The sequence below is a fragment of the Geospiza fortis genome, unplaced genomic scaffold, assembly GCF_000277835.1.
Source record: "Geospiza fortis unplaced genomic scaffold, GeoFor_1.0 scaffold98, whole genome shotgun sequence".
Taxonomy (NCBI): Eukaryota; Metazoa; Chordata; class Aves; order Passeriformes; family Thraupidae; genus Geospiza; species Geospiza fortis.
Genome location: NW_005054306.1, coordinates 4,215,324 through 4,235,125, shown reverse-complemented (window position 1 = coordinate 4,235,125; position 19,802 = coordinate 4,215,324). Strand labels below are relative to the sequence as shown.

At 37.8% G+C, this 19,802-nt stretch overlaps 1 protein-coding gene across 1 annotated transcript in view; it reads left to right on the top strand.

The window, feature by feature from the left end:
• The window catches only part of REV3L (REV3 like, DNA directed polymerase zeta catalytic subunit), a 70,548-nt gene that overhangs the window by 40,467 nt on the left and 10,279 nt on the right, over positions 1-19,802 (top strand). Inside the window, exons 18-24 of the mRNA XM_031066680.1 lie at positions 5,863-5,978; positions 10,974-11,092; positions 11,734-11,852; positions 12,806-12,947; positions 16,842-17,086; positions 18,080-18,188; positions 19,043-19,249. Coding sequence (XP_030922540.1) covers positions 5,863-5,978; positions 10,974-11,092; positions 11,734-11,852; positions 12,806-12,947; positions 16,842-17,086; positions 18,080-18,188; positions 19,043-19,249 — 1,057 coding nt within the window. The remainder of the gene's footprint in view (positions 1-5,862; positions 5,979-10,973; positions 11,093-11,733; positions 11,853-12,805; positions 12,948-16,841; positions 17,087-18,079; positions 18,189-19,042; positions 19,250-19,802) is intronic.

Below are 19,802 nucleotides of genomic sequence, written 5' to 3'. Positions count from 1 at the left end.
CCTTTGAAATAGAAGTATTTACAAGTGTGAGTACCAAAGTCTATGCAGAGACAACTTTAATTTTGATGGGTATTGGAATACTGAGGTTGAGGGTTGAGAGTCAGGAAACAGACAGAAAGGAAGAGCCACAAATATGAGTTTGGAGGAGGTAGGGAAGAACAAACAGCACAGATTTGTAAAAAAGAAAAGCATCATTAGATTGGTTTTTGGTACCCTGACAACTGTCTTAGACTTTGAGAGGGAGCTGCACCTGCATAGGTCCAAATTTCCCTTCTTTGGTAAACTGTCCTCTGGCTGTAAACCAAAAAAAAGGGCTTCGGCTCAAAACTGGCATAAAGCAGCTGAGAGACAGCATTGTTCTAATCCTCTGCAGCTGCTGGGGATGTCCTAGAAGCAGAGACATCCAAGTTGCAGGCTCTCTGGAATGTTCAGAGGGGATTTTTTTTTCCTTGAAATGGAATCTGGACATGTATTGCTGTCCTAAAGCATTCTGCTGTACTGCCTGAGGTGCTTTCTTGAATAGATCATCTGTTGATCGTAAGGTGTCAGCTGCACTGAGACGACAGAAAAAATGGAAGAATCTCTCTGTTTGAGGAAATAAGAGAGCCATCTCTCTGAACCTAAAGGCAGGAAAAAGAGTAAACACATTTACATACTTCCCTAACACAGGAAAGCTGACTGAGGAGGAGGAGAAGGTGGAATGGAATGCTACAAGAATGTTCGCATGGGGATTTAAAACTAGATAGGAAAACTAGAGATGTGCAAGCTTGATGGAGCAGTGGATTCCCATGAAAGAGAAATTAAATGTCTGGGCCTCTCCTTCACCTTTAGGGCAATTTCTTCTGCTTCTCTTTAAGGGCAGATGCTAGCAGATAGCAGAAAAGGGCTGGTCCTGCAGGTGTGAGAGAAGCAAAATTTGGGGAATTCATGTGGGAATGCACAGTCCCCATCTCTCAGACAAACAGAGGATGTGAAAACAGGGTGGGCTTGAAACATAGAGTAGTAGATTCATTGCTACCTGAAACTTATATTCACCCACAGCTCCTTGTCTCCACTGAAGTAGTTTTTGATAGAATTACATGAGCAGAGTATAATATAAGATTTTACATAAACATTTTAGGGATAACATTTGTGTATTAAACTGTTAATGCTTAATACTTAAATATTTTTTATAATATTTTTCTTGTAAGGTATAATGCTAATAATTTTTTTTGTTTGGATACAGTGCATTATATTTCTTCCTCTGTAAATGCTCTAGCAATGTCTTCTTCTTAAACTAGAGATGTGCTAATCTAACCTTCTTTTTCCAGGCCAGTATCATCTTCATCAGTGACATTTTCCTGTAGAAATATGTATCTAATGTCCTGTATCAACTTTATGGATTTTTGTTGTCTAAGGCAAACTGGAAAAATGTTTTCAGAGATTTCAGTTATGTGTTTGAGTCACCAAGCATTCTGTTGCTATGCACAGTTACTGCTTTTGTCTGTATCATAGGTCGGGCATGGTTCCTCACCCCCCTTATTCTCTTAATCATAGCTGGAAGAAAAATAGCAGTCAGGAAAAGCAGACACATAATAGAAGGGAAAATATAACTGGGAGCTTTAGTGTTCATTCACGAAATCGTCAAATGAGAAAGAGATGTCATGGCAGCAGATACAACTTAGCTGGAAAGGAAAATAATCGCCTTTCTTCTCTCTGCAGCATGTATGAGTTGAATGTTAATGCTGTTGTGTTTAAATCCTGCCAGCATAAATGCTGCTTTTCATCTTTGCAGAAAGTCTGGCAACAGCATGCAAAGCAGTATCAGGGCCCATCTTTTTAACAAAAGAGCATATGTTGGCTAGCACACCTCTTATTCCTGTCGTGTTACTTCTAGCCAGCAGCTTTCAAATATCAGTATTACAGTTTACTAGTTTCTTGCAGGTGTGACAGCTGCTCTCATTACAATTTCTTCTAATAAAATAGCTTGAATTGATGTGAAGACCAGTTTCATAGTATACTGTAAAAATTGTGAGACAGGAGGATGAAACATAAAACTTGTCCTCTTAGCTCACAGCCTGTTGTCTTTGTGGCACCACGTGAAAAGGAGAAAGTGAGTGAGAGAGTTGCACTTCAGCTAAGCTCACATCAGCTAAATTTTGAGTTTGCCTGTTCATCTTCCCACATGGAATAATGTACTCTTTTAGCTCCAGACATCTCTTCTTCTCTAACAGCAAATAGAATAATACCACAAGAGGTTTCAGCAAGTGCCACGCTGGTTCGTTGGTACAGCTGGTACGCGAGATTGGGCTGCAGGAGAGGACATTTCTGCTGCATAAACTGGGATGTAGTTCATCAGCAAGCAGCATAGAAGCAGGAAACAATTGTGTCTCTTACTAGGTTGAAGAAGTTTGATAGGTCTCTTAAACCTATTGCATAAGGTAGATCTTATGCATATGTAGTGCAGGAGTTCAGGGTTATAAGTGTTGCTTAGTAGAAAGGAGTTCTTCAATTTAGTGTTACTTTATTTTTTCCTTCAGAGATAATTGAGAGATGCACTTGGGAATGCATACAGATATACATACAAAATACATATATGTATAACTTACTGCAGTATCTGAGCAACTACTGAGTTGCCAGTAGTACATTTATCGGTTTTCATGCTTTTACAAGGATACCACTTGGATCCAAGTTTTAAATACAGACCAACTGACATTAAAGGACTGTGATTACAGGAAATCCACAGTAAGATTTGATCACCATTTACTAGCTATTCTACCTTGATTTTCCATTTAGATTCCTTTGTGTAAGTCATCTGACTGAAACTTAAACATCTGTACTTCACAGTCAGTGTCTAATTAGCTTTCCTCATCACCAGAAGAGTTAAACAGAACAGGATCTTGGTCTGCAAGAGGTGACTAAAATACAAAGAATGGTTCACCCGAAGAGGCCTTTTTGTTCAATGACAATAGAGACCAGTTTAGAAAACTTGAGATGCCAAAATTAGCTGAAATTAGACACTCCTCTTAATAAATGGGTGGTATCTAGTTGGGATGGAAAAGCAAAGTAATGTGCTGTAAAGTGATAGCCTGTAAGTCAGTAATGTGCAATTACAGGCGATCCCTAATGGCGTGGACAAGCAAGACTGAGTTAATAACTAGCACACTGCTTTTTTTTAAAAAATATTTTGATTAATAAGCTTTCTAATCTACACGTCGATTTACATGGAATTGTGTTAAAATATGTGATACTTAAGTTAGACACAATTTATTTCTAGAAGAAAAAGCATGTATCTGAAAACATCATAAACTAAAGAGCTTTTATGTCTTGTCCTATAAAAACACCTTCATATCTGAAGGATACTAGAGAAACAGTTCTTGAGATTATATGCAGATGGATTACAGAGGGCATTTTGTTCAGTAGGTTAAAAGGTAATGGGAAGATTACCTCCAGAATTGATAAAATATATTCAGTTGCAGTAGTAAGATAATAGCCCACTAATTTTGTTTAAGTAGGAAGTAAGAAGGGTAATGCCCTACTTGGGCAAGTTACAACCCAGAGCAACTATCCTTCATCAGTTGGTGAAGGACAAACTTCACCAACTTGCTGCTTCCAAACAGTTCTTATTTCTGTTCAGAACAGGCTTATAAGAGAAAGCAAATTTCTGGCATAATGAATATTGTTTTGTGTACCACTTAAGCAGTTCTTCACGAGTTTCTGATTCACATTTGAATCTATCATGGAACCCATCTGCATAATGCCTTGTCCTGTGTAAAATGTACAAGTATTCTCCATTTTGAATTATGTGATGCCAGTTTTCAAATATGGTAAGGAATGACTACTTCCCTGATTTTAATTACTCAGTACTGATTTGCCGTATGCTAGGACCAGGAAAGGTTAGTTACAAGAATTAATTTAAAAATATGTTAGTTTTTATAATGTTTATTCTATGCCTGTATAAAACATGGCATAATTCCTTTTTATTTCAAAGCTGAAATTGAGCTATTAATAATTTTGAGCATCATTTCACAATCATTGTAAATTGTTCCAAGTAGCTTTGGGTTTGTACCATTGGTAGAATAGGTTTCCATATTGAGTAAATTTACTGCTTTCACTCCTGATAATCATTTCTGCCTCCAAAACCAAATAATTCTTCTTTTGACATGAACAGATAGCAAAATATCCCCCAAATTCAAAGTGATAGTTCTTTTACTTTCTGTAGGACGCTAAAAATCAAAAACGTGCTTTAGAATCCCTTGCTTTAGGTAAAAATTGTATCAAAACCATTCCTTCACAAGTAGAAGTAGATGATAAAGGGGATTTTTGCAACCTTTCACAGGTGCAAAAGCCCAAATTGTAATAAAAAGAGAGCCATCCTGAATAACAGCATTCAACTATTTTTCACAGAAGGTCAGTGTCCATGGCAGAAGTGTGAAGAAACTTTTTTTTGGAGCTATTCTCAGAGTAATTAGTATTTCCAAAGTGAGTTGTCATTGCCTTTGGCTAGGACACATAAGCAAGGAAGACACTTTCCTGATAAAGTCTGAAGCTTCATTTGTAATGTCTGTGATACAACTAACTCAGTATTCAGGGAAAGGGTGTTCTGTATTCAACAGTCAGGAAATGTTTGGGGTTTTTTATGTGTTTATGGATGCAAGGAGCACAGAGTTCCTGTTCATAATCCAAGGCCTCTGCCCACTCCCTCCATAAACTAAGGTCTACAAGGCTGTGTCCTGTTGTAGGGTTGGGCACAGACTATGGTACAGGATCCTCAGCCCATCATCCATCCTCTACCTCCTGACAGCTGCCCTGATGTCATTCAGTTGTATTGAATGTTACCTGCTGCATCAAGGTTGGAAAACACACTAAAAATCATTCAGTCTAACCAAGAAGCAGCTATTCATCCCACTGAAACTTCCTTTCCTTTTTTTTTTTTTTTGCTATAAAAATAAGAGATATCTTATGTTACTTTGTCCGGTGTCTTTCTGCCCAACAAAATCATTCTTAGGCTATTGAGCAAATCACCAGATCGTGACTTGTGGTTTTAATAGTGCCTACTCCGATGTTAGGTGATACTGGCTCCTCTGAGCTAACTCCTACCTGTGCTTTGTCTTTAAAGCCACATTTTTTGTCCTTCTGTCTAGTGAGCTTTACTCTGAGCCTGACTGGAAGTAATTATGTCAGAAGTCAGTTCTGACTTTTTTGTCATACTTGAGCCAGTTAGATTTTCCAACTGGAAAGAGATGCAGCATAAGTTTTTCTGTGTGTCTTCTAGAAAGAAGGCCATCTAAATAAAGAGGTATTTCAAGAGAACTGGTAGATACAGTTGCTTTTCCCTGTTTCAGTTTAGACAGCTCTCACTCAGCTAGAAACTGTAACTCCCAATAAAGGTCATCGTTTAGGACCCGAAGTTCCCTCTGATTACTCAAAGTTACAGTGCAGTATGTGTGACACAATATTATCTGTAAACATTCCAGTTAACTTACTGGCAAATTCTGTTCCATAGGCATGGCTATATTTCACTGCGCATCTGTCTCGTGCCGGTAGCTAAGTTTCAGTTTATGCTTAATACTTCCTGATGCCATCAGTAATACCTGATGAGACCTCAGTTTCATTCTTTATTTGTAAAGAACAGGAAAAAAACTTCCAGTGAAAATATCCTTTCTAAATATTTTTGCCATTGAATGTTATTAAAAACCCTAAGAGATTGCCTGTTTTGAATATTGTCTCCTAGTCCAGATGCTGCTTTCATAGAAACCATTTTGACTGCGTCTTTTTTAAACTCAACATAATTTGAATGCAATCCTGTTTATACTTTGTTCATGGAAAATATTTTTGTAAATTATATGAAGCTTATTTTTTCTTCTCCCCCTACCTCTCTAGATATGACCCAGACATTTTGCTAGGCTATGAAGTCCAGATGCATTCCTGGGGTTATCTCTTACAGAGGGCTGCTGCACTGAATGTTGATCTATGCCAGATGATTTCTCGTGTGCCAGGTAAGTTACTTGTTTAGGGCTTCAGTTCAGTTCCAGTAGAAGCAAGTTGAAATCTATGAACAAATTTAAAAAATAAATGCAGAGTATTTCTTCAGAAAGACTTTTTTTGTTCTTACTCCTGTGTTGTTAATAGTATAATCACACATACCCCTGGTGTTTTCTGAATTTTCAAATTTATGGCATATTCCACTTCTCTGTGTGTCCTGTATTCATGAACCTGGACTTACATTCTATAGTTGTGGGTTAAGTTTCAGTTCTTGGAGGTGCTTCTGCTACCAAACCTTCTTTTGCTTTCCTTGGCTCCAGCCATTCAGAGTACCTACCATAATCATCATTTGTGATTTCTCTGGCTGTAATACAAGAACATAAAACTGCTCTTGAGCAGCAATTATCCTGGACAGCTTTGTAATAAAATCCTCACTTTCAATGACCATTCTTGTACTTTGGGCAAATTTTATTGGGTCCAAGTGCTGATGCTTTCCTCCAGCATTCAGAAAAAAGTTTGTTTAGACTGGCAGGAAAACTTGGATGAGAATGGTAAGCCTAGTGCCTATACTTAGCCAATCAATAGAAGCCGTCATTCTGAAGAATGGAGTTAGTGAGCAGCTAAATAAATGTGCTGTCGCACCTGAGAAGAGTCAGGATAACTATAAAATGAAAAAGTGTCTCAAAAATTTGTTCTGGCTCTTTGCAGTCATCAGGGTGATGTGGATGAGGAAGACTTTAAACATCAAAACTGTTGAAAAAGCTGGTTTTGTCAGCTGTACAGAAAAAAGCCTCCGTACAGAAATAAAATTGCTGTGAAATAAGAAGTCCATTACTGTGATTGTTCTATTAAAAACTTGAGCCTGTTGCTTTGTAATGGTTGCAAAAGCAAACGTTAGGAATTATGGAGCAAGGAAAATATAAAGCAGTGAATGTACGTGTAAAAAACATAAAAATCTGTAGGGTGCTTGTACCTCAAATACCGAGACTGTAGCCTCTTCATAACCTTCCTCCCATCAAAGTGGATATAAGGGAACTGGTAAAAATGAGAAGGGTTATCCAGATGTGTCTTATAATTTAGTAATTTTTGTATTCCAGAAGAGACAAAACAATGTAGGAAAGGAAAAAGCCTGTGAAATATTGAGGGATGTAAAGGGAAATAGAGATTGGGTTTTCATGGTCATTTCCAATGCAAGAACTGGAAATAAAGTGAAGCTAGCAAGTGGCAGCTACAGAATAGAAGTTAATTTTTAATCTCAGCATTGCTGAACTCTTTAGTTCCTGGTCACAAGATTGTACAAATGCTTATAGTGTACATTGCTTTAAAAGGAGATAAGTTCTTGCAAGAAGAATCCATTTGGAGCTATGATATATGTGAAAATGATGTCTGGCCCAGGAAGCTGCAAATGATTGGAAGCTGGAAGAGTTGTAGGGAGAGTATCAGTAACTGCTTCCCCCATCTTGAAGCACCTGCCTTTGAGTATGTGACAGAACATGATACTGGGCTACTTGAATCTTTGAGCATACCCAGCACAGAAATCATCTTTTATGTAGTTGTCCTGTGTGCCAGGCCAGGAGAATATGTTGTTTTAGCAGCACTGAGTTCACACAGTCCTTTCTTGAGGCTTGAATATTGGTATACTCCTGATGCTTTCAATACTTGTGACATATTTGGAAAAGAACTGAGTTATTTAGTTCTCCCAGAGACAAGAAAACACAAGAAAAAAATTTGTATCTTCAGCTGAAAGTTGTTGGTAATTGAACTATGGTGAATTTTTAAATACTTCATATATTTGAAAACAGAATCACGTGATAGTTCAAATATGAACAGGCCGTCAATGCTCATAAGTTTCTCTCTTCAGGACAAAGCTGTCAAATTTATTCTTCAGGAATAATGGTGGATTGCATGAACCTTGTTACTCAGTTTCCCTGATGGCTCAAATTGAGATGATACACTAGTTGCAAAATAATGCCTCTGGGTACAGTCTTCAAAGGTGCTGAAGGATGTTCAGAAAAATTTTTGACGTTACATCTAAAGATGTGCAATATCTGTAGTAAGAGAACAAGTAAGTGTTGTAGTCAAAGGTTCCTTAAAGCCACCAAAAATCACAAAGATTTGCTGCTCTACTGTAGACGTATGGCTGAACAATCTCTTCCGTTTGGGACATGTGTCTCTGCTGTTGTTCTCAAAGGCTGAGTCACAGTTTGTGTCTTGCAGGACAGCTCTGTCTGCACTGTGGTTGATGCAGAACCAAACAATCAGCAAAGCTGTTAATAGTACTTATCTTCCTGACATAAGCTCTTCCTCAAGTTACTGATTTTGGGATACACATGCATGGGTCCTCAAAGAAGAAAGGGAACTGTATGGTTCCTAATGGTAGTGTCCCCATGTATTTCACAGTCAGGTTTCCTTCTCTACAGCTATGAAGTCCCACACAAGATGGGTTCAGTTCTAGTGAAGGAAATCAGGATTGTAGCCCTTAACATTTTTGTACATGAAGTTCAAGTGGGCATGCAGAGCACAGGCACGATCTGCACAGCACTGGTATTTGTAGTGCAGGTGTTCCTGTGCCAGCTGCTAGATAAATACTCAGGAGTGGAATACATAACACTTAAAAATGTTTCTAAGAACTGCTGTTATTTTAAGGTGTTTGGTTTGTTTTGACAGAATTGCAGCAGAAAGATGAGAAAATGTTTACACTGATGAGCTCTTCCCAGAAATGTCATGCTGTAAATGCCTTGCATGCATGACCATATACGTGCAAGTTGTGTTCTCTGTTGCTTTTTGGCCTCCTTGTCCATGATTTTGACCCCATCTGTCTCCCTCTTGCTTTTCCAACCCCTGTGCTTCGCATTTCCCTCCCTTCTTCATATGCTGTGTTTTCAGAACAGGAAGTGCTCCTTCAAAAAGTATGCTTCTCTTTCCTCCTGTTGAAATAGAGATGGAAGGGACTTTTCCTTTCCTGTGATTTCAACTTAACAAAAACAAAACTGGACTTCTCTCTGGTTTTGCTTTATTGACTGAGTCTGGTGCTACCTCTGCCATTTACAAGTGAACATAGGACACATCACAAGAGAAGTGCATGCCATGCCTGTGCGTGGTGGCATTTTTTGTGTGGCCTCCTGTTTCCTCCTTTGCATCACAGCTCAGAGTTAGGGAGTGGGTAAGAGAGGATGAGAGGAGACTTATTTTTATTTCATCTCATGCACTTGAAAAATAGGAGGGATGTCCTGTTCTGCTTCTTACCAGCATAGTTCCCGAAGAGGCTTACATGGTTCTGTTGACACATTTCCCACACCAGTTGTAAAGTAGTGCAGGTTTTTTGTTATATAGTGGTGCTCATCACAGGCAGAGTTGATCAGACAGTAGGTCTCTCTTGTGATCACAGTATACTTTGCTGCCTGTTTTTTACCAGCAAGACATGAAGCAAACTTAATATAGGAAATCACCTCAACAAGTCAAAAGAGAACTGGGATGACACTGAAGAAAGTAGAACTAACCAGTAGCTTCTACTTCCAGTAATTAAAAAAAAACTTGAAAAAAAATTTTAAAAAAGGAGAGGAAGAAATGCAAGTTCCTCACTTTCACAGGAGATCCAGCATGTGGAAATGAAGAAAAGCAGAAGAAAAAATGTTGCTACTTGGTGGGTCCTTTTTTCCATCCAAACATGGAAAGATAAATTGCTGGTTTTCCTCCTTAAAAATCTGAAACAATAGGGAGGTTAAAAAGATGATATGCATTTTGATGAAGTGTACAAAAGGTCTGCTAAATTTTGTCAAGGATCTGTGATTTACTAGTAAGGTCAGTAAATGATGAATAGGTTTTCTTAACCATATTTTAATTTATATGGGACACATTTGAAGATCAACATACAAAATTAGTCTGTGTTATGTTGTTTCATAACTGTTCTGCAGCATTTCAGGCAATTTTTACTTCTGTCATGGAGGGTAAATGTGCTTCATGACTGTCTGAGGATCTGATTGTTCAGTTCTGATCGTTATTGCAAAGCAGTGTGTATCCACACTTCTACACTCTGTGTCCAAAATGTTCTGCTCTTTATTATCAGGGTACTGTACAGACTGTGCTGTACCTGATAAATGAGTGATGGCAGAATACAAAGCAACCAGCAGTTAAAAAAATGGATATGGATTTAGAATTGTGGGTAAATTGCCTTGAAGTGATTTCTCTGCTGTTAAACTAATAAGAATAAGGCTGAGGATCAGTGTGTTTTTCCTAATGGATTTTAGTCTGTGTGGTACATTTTAAAAAACATCTTTGTAGACTCTGGACAAAACACCAAAACTGTAGACTTGAAATGGCTCGAAAAAAGATAGTTTAAAGAAATGTATACCAAAAAGACTGTCTTCTCTTGTGCTGTAGTATTCCAAAGCATGACGAAAATCAAGGATGGCAAAAGAGGATATATTTCTCTACTTTAGACGCTGCTGTCTCACAGAAAGATTTTGAGTGCTGCTTCTGCATCTGCATTGGTTCTTTCCTATTTCCTTCTCCCTGTGCTATGCAGAATTCATGTCTACTTACTCCCACTGCTGTGGGTTTGCTTATACTATATGAAAGAGACTGAATTTTCTCTCCCATGACCTGGTTCAGTCTATGTAAGATCATTGCAAGTAAAGCCTTGAGTTGTAAGCTCCTTAAGGCAGAAATCACTTCTTTTTAATTACATTTTATGTTGTGCACTACTGCATGTGCAGCTGACTCTCAGTAACATTCAGCACTGCATAACCAATATACTCACTATGGAGAATATATTGCCTTGGACACTATTTCAGTGAAGTAAGAGTTCTCTGCAAAGGGCAAGAGCAGAAAAATATGCGGGAGTTTCATTTAGAGATTGTGTAGATTACTGGTAAATAATTTTGTGGAATCAGCAGTAATCTTTATGAATTCTTATTTTTCTAGAGAGCACAAATTGGAAGAGGGATGGTTTGATCTGGTCTTGACTGTCTTATAACTTGTCTAAATATAGTCTCCTTTAATGTCTTTAGATGAAAATAAAGAGAACAGATTTGCCACCGAGCTGGATGAATATGGAGCAGATACAATGAGTGAAATAAATATTGTTGGGCGAATTGTCTTGAATATATGGAGAATGATGAGACATGAGGTAAATTTTTTAAAAGGTTAATGTTTTGATTTACTGAGTTTTCTAATTGTTGCAGACTTAGTTGGAAGTTGCATGTAACTTTTGTGACTTCTACAATTTTTTTCTTTAGACACCTTTTCAAATAGAGCAGTTTGCCAGTTTGTGAGAATAGGTTTTGTGTATCTCTAAACTGTAAAGAACTGAAGCCTTTATTTTTCAGTAGTGTTTCTTAATGATACTGCTTTTCACTGATTTGTAGGTTTTGAGAACAACTTACTTGTTTTAGGAATTTGTCTAGTATGGTGCTTTTAGTTCAATAAGTACTTTAACATATTTTAAACTGACAGATTTTTTTGTTGTTGTTGTTCTATGTATAACTTTCCATTTAATACTCAAATAGCCCAGTCTTTACAAATCTTCTTCTGACCAAGTTCAGACCTGATCTTTATGAACTACTTAATTCTGCAAATTCTTTTCAATTGATAAGGGATGCTTTTTCCTGAGTTGTGAATAGTTAGGGATTTCTAAGAATAAAGACTCACTTTTTTAACTAAATACTAACAAAAACTTAATAAATCTAGTTCTTGCAGTTTTTGAAAAGTAGAGGTTTTTCAATTATGAAAGCCATCATGCATCTTGACATGTCCACTGTGGTGTTCTAGGTGAATCTAACGAATTACACTTTTGAAAACGTGGGGTTTCATGTTCTTCATCATCGTTTTCCTTTATTTACGTTCCGAGTTCTGTCTGATTGGTTTGACAATAAGGCAGATGTCTACAGGTAATGATATATTAATCCATTTTGTTTGCTGTTTTTAAGGCCAGATTCTTAAGATTAGATAGGTGTAAGATAAAGCCACAATAGGAAGAAATAATCAATTTAGCTTAGGCACTAGAGCAGTGTATATGCAGCAACATGAGCTTATTTACTTGGATATTCTGTTGTATAGTTATACCCTCAATATTACAATAAAATATTTTCAGTTATATTTTCAACATACCTGAATAGATGCACTGTTTTGAAGTTCTGTAATGTCTTTTTATGCTATTCATCAAAAGGGCTTTTAATGAACTGCCAGGCTTCTGTTTTACTTCAAGTGCATGTCAAGCAAGCTAGGCTTAAAAGTATTACAAAACAGCACACAAAATGTTAAGACAGTAGCTATAGCTGCTTAAAAATACCTTCATGTGACATGTATCACATTCAGCTTCACTCTTTTTGAAGCAATTTGGTATTGTGTGATATGAACAATTCATGAAATTGTATACTGATCTGCATGTTGTTTGTGACATACATAAAATTTCTGTAAAGGTTTCTGTAGCTAAGTGGAAATGTGATTTATACTGAAATTATGAATTTATGTTCAACTGTGGTAGGCATTCTTAATACAGAAGGATGTTTCCACAAAGATCCAGTCAGTTAAAAAACATGTAAAGAGATGAGGAGGTAGTTGTGTCTGTTTTGGTAATCCTTTGGGGCAGTGAGGAAAACAGGGTATATTAAGTCATTGCAAGGTGCCTTAACAGTAGCTTGCTGCAACACAATGTGTGTATGTCTTTAGAATACCTAAGTGTATATTTATATATGCCACACTTTTGAAAGAGTTGTATGAAAATGTTTTAGAGGAAAATTTTATTGGCTGGTTTGTTACAAGTTACGATAAAAATACATTTGTCTTAGTAGAAAGAGCAGCAGTCTTCTGATTGTTTATAACGAGGTGTTCACTCTGACAGATGGAAAATGGTTGATCATTATGTTAGCCGGGTTCGTGGCAATCTCCTCTTGTTAGACAAACTGGATTTGATTGACAGAACAAGTGAAATGGCAAGAGTTTTTGGCATTCAGTTCTTACATGTATTAACAAGAGGCTCCCAGGTAAGAGTTCATTAGTTCATTCTCCTTATACTTCACAAAACCACAATGGTTTTTACAAAAGGTTCTGGTTCTTCGGTATCTTCTCAGTCCATATGTGTATTTTCATAGGGTCACAGAAGGTTCTTAACATGAATTAACATGAAATTGAAACAATAAGAATACCATGCAATCTATTATTGCTGCTTTTGAGTTGCCTAGTCTCAGAGGTTAAAAATAGGTGTTAAAAATAGAATTCTCCAAATATAATCACACCAGTGAATATCTTCTACTGCCTTCAGGAGCACTAAGCTTTCCCTTTGAGCTGGTATTGTTCACACTTACATGAGACTGAAAATGAGTGCTTTCTACAACATTAGGAAATATAATTAACCGTGTTTTAGAAAGATGAGATTAGTTTCTTTCAGGGCAGACAAAGCAGCATTGAATATGTTCTAAGTGACATTTCTGGTGCAGCAGACCTCTGGGTGAGATTTTACAATAAGACAAGAGGGGCTCTGGCTTTATTAAATGCATGTCATGCAAGATGTTTGTGGTTCTATTATTTTGATACCAGCATCAGAGGGAAAAGGGAGCAGAGCAGAGCAAGATGTGCACTTTGTTTGGGAGCCCAGCAGTCTCCAGTAATACTTCCTTGCTTTCCTTGCCCAGATTGTGAGTGACTGAGCTAACTGAACTGCCTTCATGGCTACATGTGAGACCTGAACAGCGCCTGAAATGAGAGTCAGATACTCTGTCATGTGTTACAGCTCTTCTGTTATCATAAGCCAGCCAGATATGGGAGTGTCTGAAGCTGCAGTTTCCTTAACAATTCAATGCTATTAAAAAAAATTTAGCCACCTTTTTTTCTTAGACTGCAGTTGCCTGTGTCATCTCTTGACCCAGAGCAGGTTCTTGTTGGTCTTTCTGGTAATGACCCTGTATTTGGGGGAAAAGGGGAGCAGGCTGGCAGGCATCATCAGCAGAACCATGGCAGTGTTCAGTAGGTATTTGCCAGTTTAGCTCCCTGATCTGGTTTACCACACTATCAGAAAATACCCCTGTTGGAGCAAGGGAAGAGAAATGCACAGTTAGGGACAGAGAGTGTGGGACTGGCATACTGCCAGCATAGATATGCTTAAGCTGTCATGATTGCAGCCCACAAAGACTGTTCTGCCTGTCATTTTCTCAGATGTCTGTGAGTGGGAGTGAGCAACAGAAGCATGCTGCATTTTCTATCTTGACTGTTCTTTTCTCTTCCCTTCTGTGCACGTTATGTTCTGTTTCCATTGAAACTTTCTAGATCACAAAAATGGCACTTGCAACAATTCCCAGTCACCTCAAATATTTTTTTTTCACACAGAAGAGTCACTACCCTTTATGAAGATACTCCCCCTTAGCTGAAAAACATATTAAAATGGAATAATAAGAACAGATTTCAGATATTTTATTTTTCCATGTTTGAATCTCTCATTGACTTTTACAGTAACTTTTTAAAATTACTTTTGTGTATTGTATTAAGCCATCTCAAACATTTCTTAGTAGACTAAACAAAATCTAACAAGAGGTGATCACAGGCATTACAGATAACTAGTCAGATGTTTGGAGAACTTGCTGGTTTTTGCACAGGAGTCAGCAAGGCTCATTGAGAGAGCTTTAAACTCTATTTGGAGGGGGAAAGGAGTAAGATCAGGCCCACTAGAGATAAACCTGGGAGCATCACATCAGTGGCTGAGAAACAGTGTCCTAGCAAAGTCCTTTGGTCTGCTCTCTCAGTGGAGGTAAGGGCTGGAGTTCCACATGGGAGCAAAGACAAAAGTGTTATTGATGTGTTAGAAATCACAGATGCACCTGAGAATAGATGTGTAGGGATTAGGGCTTCTCCCCCTGCCTAAAAAAAGGTGGTAGGATCAACAGCCCAGTTGAGGTGCATCTGCACCAGTGCACTCAGCATGGGCAACAAACAAGAGGCCAGTCCTGGTTTGTATCTTAGTGATGATCTGGACAATGAGATCGAGTGCTCCTTTAGTCAGTTTGCAGACAACTCCAAGTTAAGGAGGGAGTGTTGCTCTGCTGGAGCGTAATAAGGCTCTAGAAAGGGATCTGGACAGGCTGGGTCAATATGCTGAGGCCAGTTGTGTAAGGGTTCTGCCCTTGGCTCCCAACAACTCCGTGCAGGGCTACAGGAGGAATGGCTGGAAAGCTGTCCAGAGGAAAAGGACCTGGGGTGCTGGTCAACAGCAGCTGAACATGATGCAGTATGTGCCCAGGTGGCCAAGAAGGCCAATGGCATCCTGACCTCTGTCAGAAACAATGTGGCCAGCACCACCAGGCTGTCCCTCTGTACTCACCACTGGTGAGACCACACCTCAAATCCTGTGTTCAGTTCTGGGCCCCTCACTACAAGAAGGACATTGAGGGGCTGGAATGAGTCCAGAGAAGGACAATGAAGCTGGTGAAGGGTCTGGAGCACAAGTCCTGTGAGAGGAGCAGCTGGGGGATCTGGGGTTGTTTAGCCTGGAGGAAAGGAGGCTCAGGGGTGACCTTATTGCTCTCTATGACTCCCTGAAAGGAGTCTGTAGTGAGGTGGGGGTCAGTCTCCCAAGTAAGAAGCAATAGGACAAGAGGAAATTGCCTCAGTTTGTTCTCTGGCTTGTTTAGATTGGATATTAAAAAAAAAAAATTTCTCCAAGAGGATAGATGTTGGAGCAGGCTGTCCAGGGTCACCATCCCTGGAGTTGAGAGATGTGTCAATGCGATGCTTGGCAGCGTTGGGTTAACAGTTGGATTTGGTTGATCTTAGAGGTCTTTTCCAACCTAAATTCTACAATGCTATGAAAACTAGGGAGAAAAACCCAAAACCTACCTCTTGCCAGAACCAGTCCCTGACCTCATTGTCATACATCTAAATTCATCACTGGACACAAATTAATGTGCATTTAGTGCAAGGCAGCAGTGGCAGTTCATGTTGCTCCCTAACTACACATCAAACCCCAACGTCTGTTTAAGGTGCAGCATCTTGTTAAGGCTGTTGGTTCTGTAAGTTCATTTATAATTTCAAGGTTAAAGAAATTATATCTAACCCATTCAGTACAATGATTGAATACAGAGTGTGTCAGGCATATGGTCTTTAATAGTGATTTTTACAAAGCACAGGATTTTACACTTATGTAGAATTGTTCTTTGATATTTTGGGATTTTTCAGTCCCTTGCCACCCACGTATGTAGTATTCACACCATGTATTATGTTTTCAGCTATTTTGGTTTTTATTCTGAATGGACACAGTGCATACTTGCCCATTTGTACTTGTAAAGCCTTTACTAAAGCATCAAGTAATAACACAAATAAATAGGGCTGAGGTTTTATTCTCTTGTTGCCAGCTACACGTATAACATTTTGTGGTATCTTGAACAGGGTGTTTGTTGTTTTATGCTCTCTGTTCTGCTTGTGATGTCAGGAAGAAAGCATGACACCCAATGCATTTACTGCATATTATACTTTGTTTTCTTCAGTGATCTCCAGATCTGACAGTAGTACAGTTTAGCAAATGCTCATTCACTGACAGTAGCATGGCTGTCTACATATATTGTTGAAGCCTGTTGGATGATTATTTTTTTTCCATATTAAAAATGTACTCAATTTTCAATGATTTGGGCTAAATGAAGAGGAGACACATGGAAAAGTTCTACTCTATGTAATACAGAGTACAGAATCTAGGGTTAGGGTTGGAAGGGACCTAAAGATGATCTAGTGATATAAAATACAATTAAAATATATGTTAAGAGCATGGCTATTTATTTTGGAAAAGTAGTAATTTGTACTTTAAATTCAGGAAATGCAAGTGTGTGTTTGCACTAGTTAATGCAGGTTTGTTCTGCCCTTTTGATGGCAATGGTTGTATCCAAACTGATTTGCAGTACCGTGTGGAGTCGGTGATGCTGCGCATTGCAAAGCCCATGAACTACATTGCTGTGACTCCCAGTGTCCAGCAGCGAGCTCAGATGAAAGCCCCACAATGTGTTCCCTTGATCATGGAGCCCGAATCCCGCTTCTACAGCAACGCCGTTCTTGTCTTGGATTTCCAGTCCTTGTATCCTTCCATTGTCATAGCATACAACTACTGCTATTCTACCTGCCTGGGACATGTTGAGAACTTAGGAAAGTAAGTTGTTACTCTCTTCTCATGATATTTGATTCTGTAGATACTTGAGTGTCTTTTTTAAGGTACTGAGAACCCCTGGTTGCCATTGGAAATGATGGGCACATATGAATAACACCGTTTTCTGTTACACAATGCAGATGATAAAAATCTACCATGTAGGTGTGTGTGCACATGTTATACACATACATATACAAATCAATATGTATTTTTAATTAAATATAGAATTAGACTCTGTTCTTTTAAAAACCCCTGGAAACAACTCTGTGCGTGTGTGTATGTACACCTCTTTGATTATTGTGGTGATGCTGGTTTTTAATATTGCTTTAGAATAAGTTAAAATTACTGTAAATCCACCATCTGTCTTCAAAACTAGACTGGGGTTACTCCTTAATGAATTAGGATTGTTTGTGTATCACTTGTAATTCACTCTGGTTCTAATTACTAAAAATTAAAAGGTACAATTGAGTTATTATTTGTAGCATCTTATCTTTTATTGAGCTTAACAGTTATTCTGTTAATTGGAGGAAGATCTCACTGCTCATTATAATTACCTCTATAAAACAGTATTTTGAAAAATGGAAAGATGCCTGCAGTAATTGCTAGGTGTCACCATCAGGTTTTCAAGTTCTTGATTTGAAATTGTGAATAGGTAGGAAGAAAGTGCAGTGTGGTACTTGGTAAACATGGATGGTTTCCATAGGGGATTACAGTACTGAGTACACACCTCCACTAACTCAGTATTTGATAATAATTCATAACATAGAGCAGAATTTATAAATTATGCATGCATTGGAATTTAGCTATTTATTACTACTTTGTTCCTAGAATCTTCTGTATGTAGCTGAGAAATTTGAAATTATGTTATGTTTGTTTATACTTGAGATTATTCTGTCCTTGCTGACGTTATTAGCATTTTAATGTGAGCTGATGTTTTCACTTGATTAGTCTTTAAATGAATAAATTGTCTTCATATTTAAATTTTCTCTTTATTAGATATGATGCATTCAAATTTGGCTGTACATCTCTGAGAGTACCTCCTGACTTACTCTACCAGATTAGACATGATATCACAGTGTCACCCAGTGGAGTTGCTTTTGTCAAGGTAATGATATTAGTGCTCTGTGACAGCATTTTCACTGTCTATTGGCTCACTTAAGATCAAATTGATATTGTAGTTTATATTTTGCTGCATTAAGAGCTGACAAAGGGGAGGTTCATTCTCTCATTTCACAATGTTTTTGCTATTTGTCAAAGTGCTGAACTTCTGGCATCTCAGGAAGTAAAATGTCTTTATGCTTTCCTTTATACTGAAGGCTTATTTCATCTATAATTAAACTGTATTTTACTTGTGCAGTTTGGGGATCAAACAGTAATTATTTGTGTGTAACAATTCATTTTTCTCCTGCCTGTATAGCAGAATGCTTTCTTAGAAAAAGAGTAATGATTTGGGAAATGAGGGTCCCTGACTTGCTTTCCATTATTCTCATTTTGTAATGTGTCCTGCTGGCTGATGTGTAATGAATATGGCCTGGAGCTGTTAAAAATATTTAGGCAATCACCAGCATACCTGTATTTAATGTAAAAGGAAAACTTTAGGTAAAGAATATTTGCAGAATTTGTAAAGATAATGTTCCTTCATCATTTAATGCGTTGAGAATTAACAGCTAAATATTGAAGTCCCATTTTAGTTAATAAGGTTATCTAAACATTGTATCAGCAGGGCTGATGAATACAAAGAACAAGAAGCTATTTGTTCTGTCCTTAAGAGCTTTGCCTGTATTCTAGGTTCCTCGTAATGTTTGTGAGAAAAGCCAAACTGTTGGTGGCTGGGGCATCTTGCTAGTTAATTTGTCTTCCTATCAGTGGTTAACTAACAGTTCTGGGGTTTGATTTCACTCCTAACTGTTTCTATTGGGCTTTCTAACACCATATTTTCCTTTGTTCCCTCTATGGCAGCCTTCAGTAAGAAAGGGTGTGCTGCCAAGGATGCTAGAAGAAATCTTGAAGACCAGGATAATGGTGAAACAGTCAATGAAGGCTTATAAGCATGACAAGGCTGTGACTCGAATGCTTGAAGCTCGTCAGTTGGGTCTTAAATATATAGCTAATTTTACTTTTGGCTATACTGCTGCTAATTTTTCTGGAAGAATGCCATGCACTGAGGTAAGGGTTGCAAGTAAAAATGTATTAAAATGTTGGAAAGACACTAGTCAGATAACATATTATTATCTGAAACAAACTAAATACCTTCAGAAAAGCTGCTTTTATTTGTAGTACTGAAAATCAGCAACTTAGGATTTATTTGTGATCTTCCAGAAAAATACGAAGGTTGTCTTCTTCCTGTGAAGAAGCATTTGAAGTTGGTGTTTCTGTAGAACTGTTTCCAAAGGTGGATTGGATTACAATTCTAGTAGTGGAAATAAAACATTGTGGCTTTTTCTTAATTTTCATAGGAATCAGCAGAATCCAAAACCTAGAGAAAGTGATCCTGAGCAGTCTTGTCTTGCTCCATAGATTTTTAATATATATTGTAAACTTCTAAAGAAGTTTGAAACAAATTCTTCTTTACTTTAATACTTAATAATTTTTGATCATTTTTCTTTTAGTTCTTGTTATTTTGGGGTATATTAAGCAACCTTTTTATTTATTATATATATTTAAACCATGAAATAAAATATATCATCTCAATACAGGGGTTTTCATAACAAGATCAAGC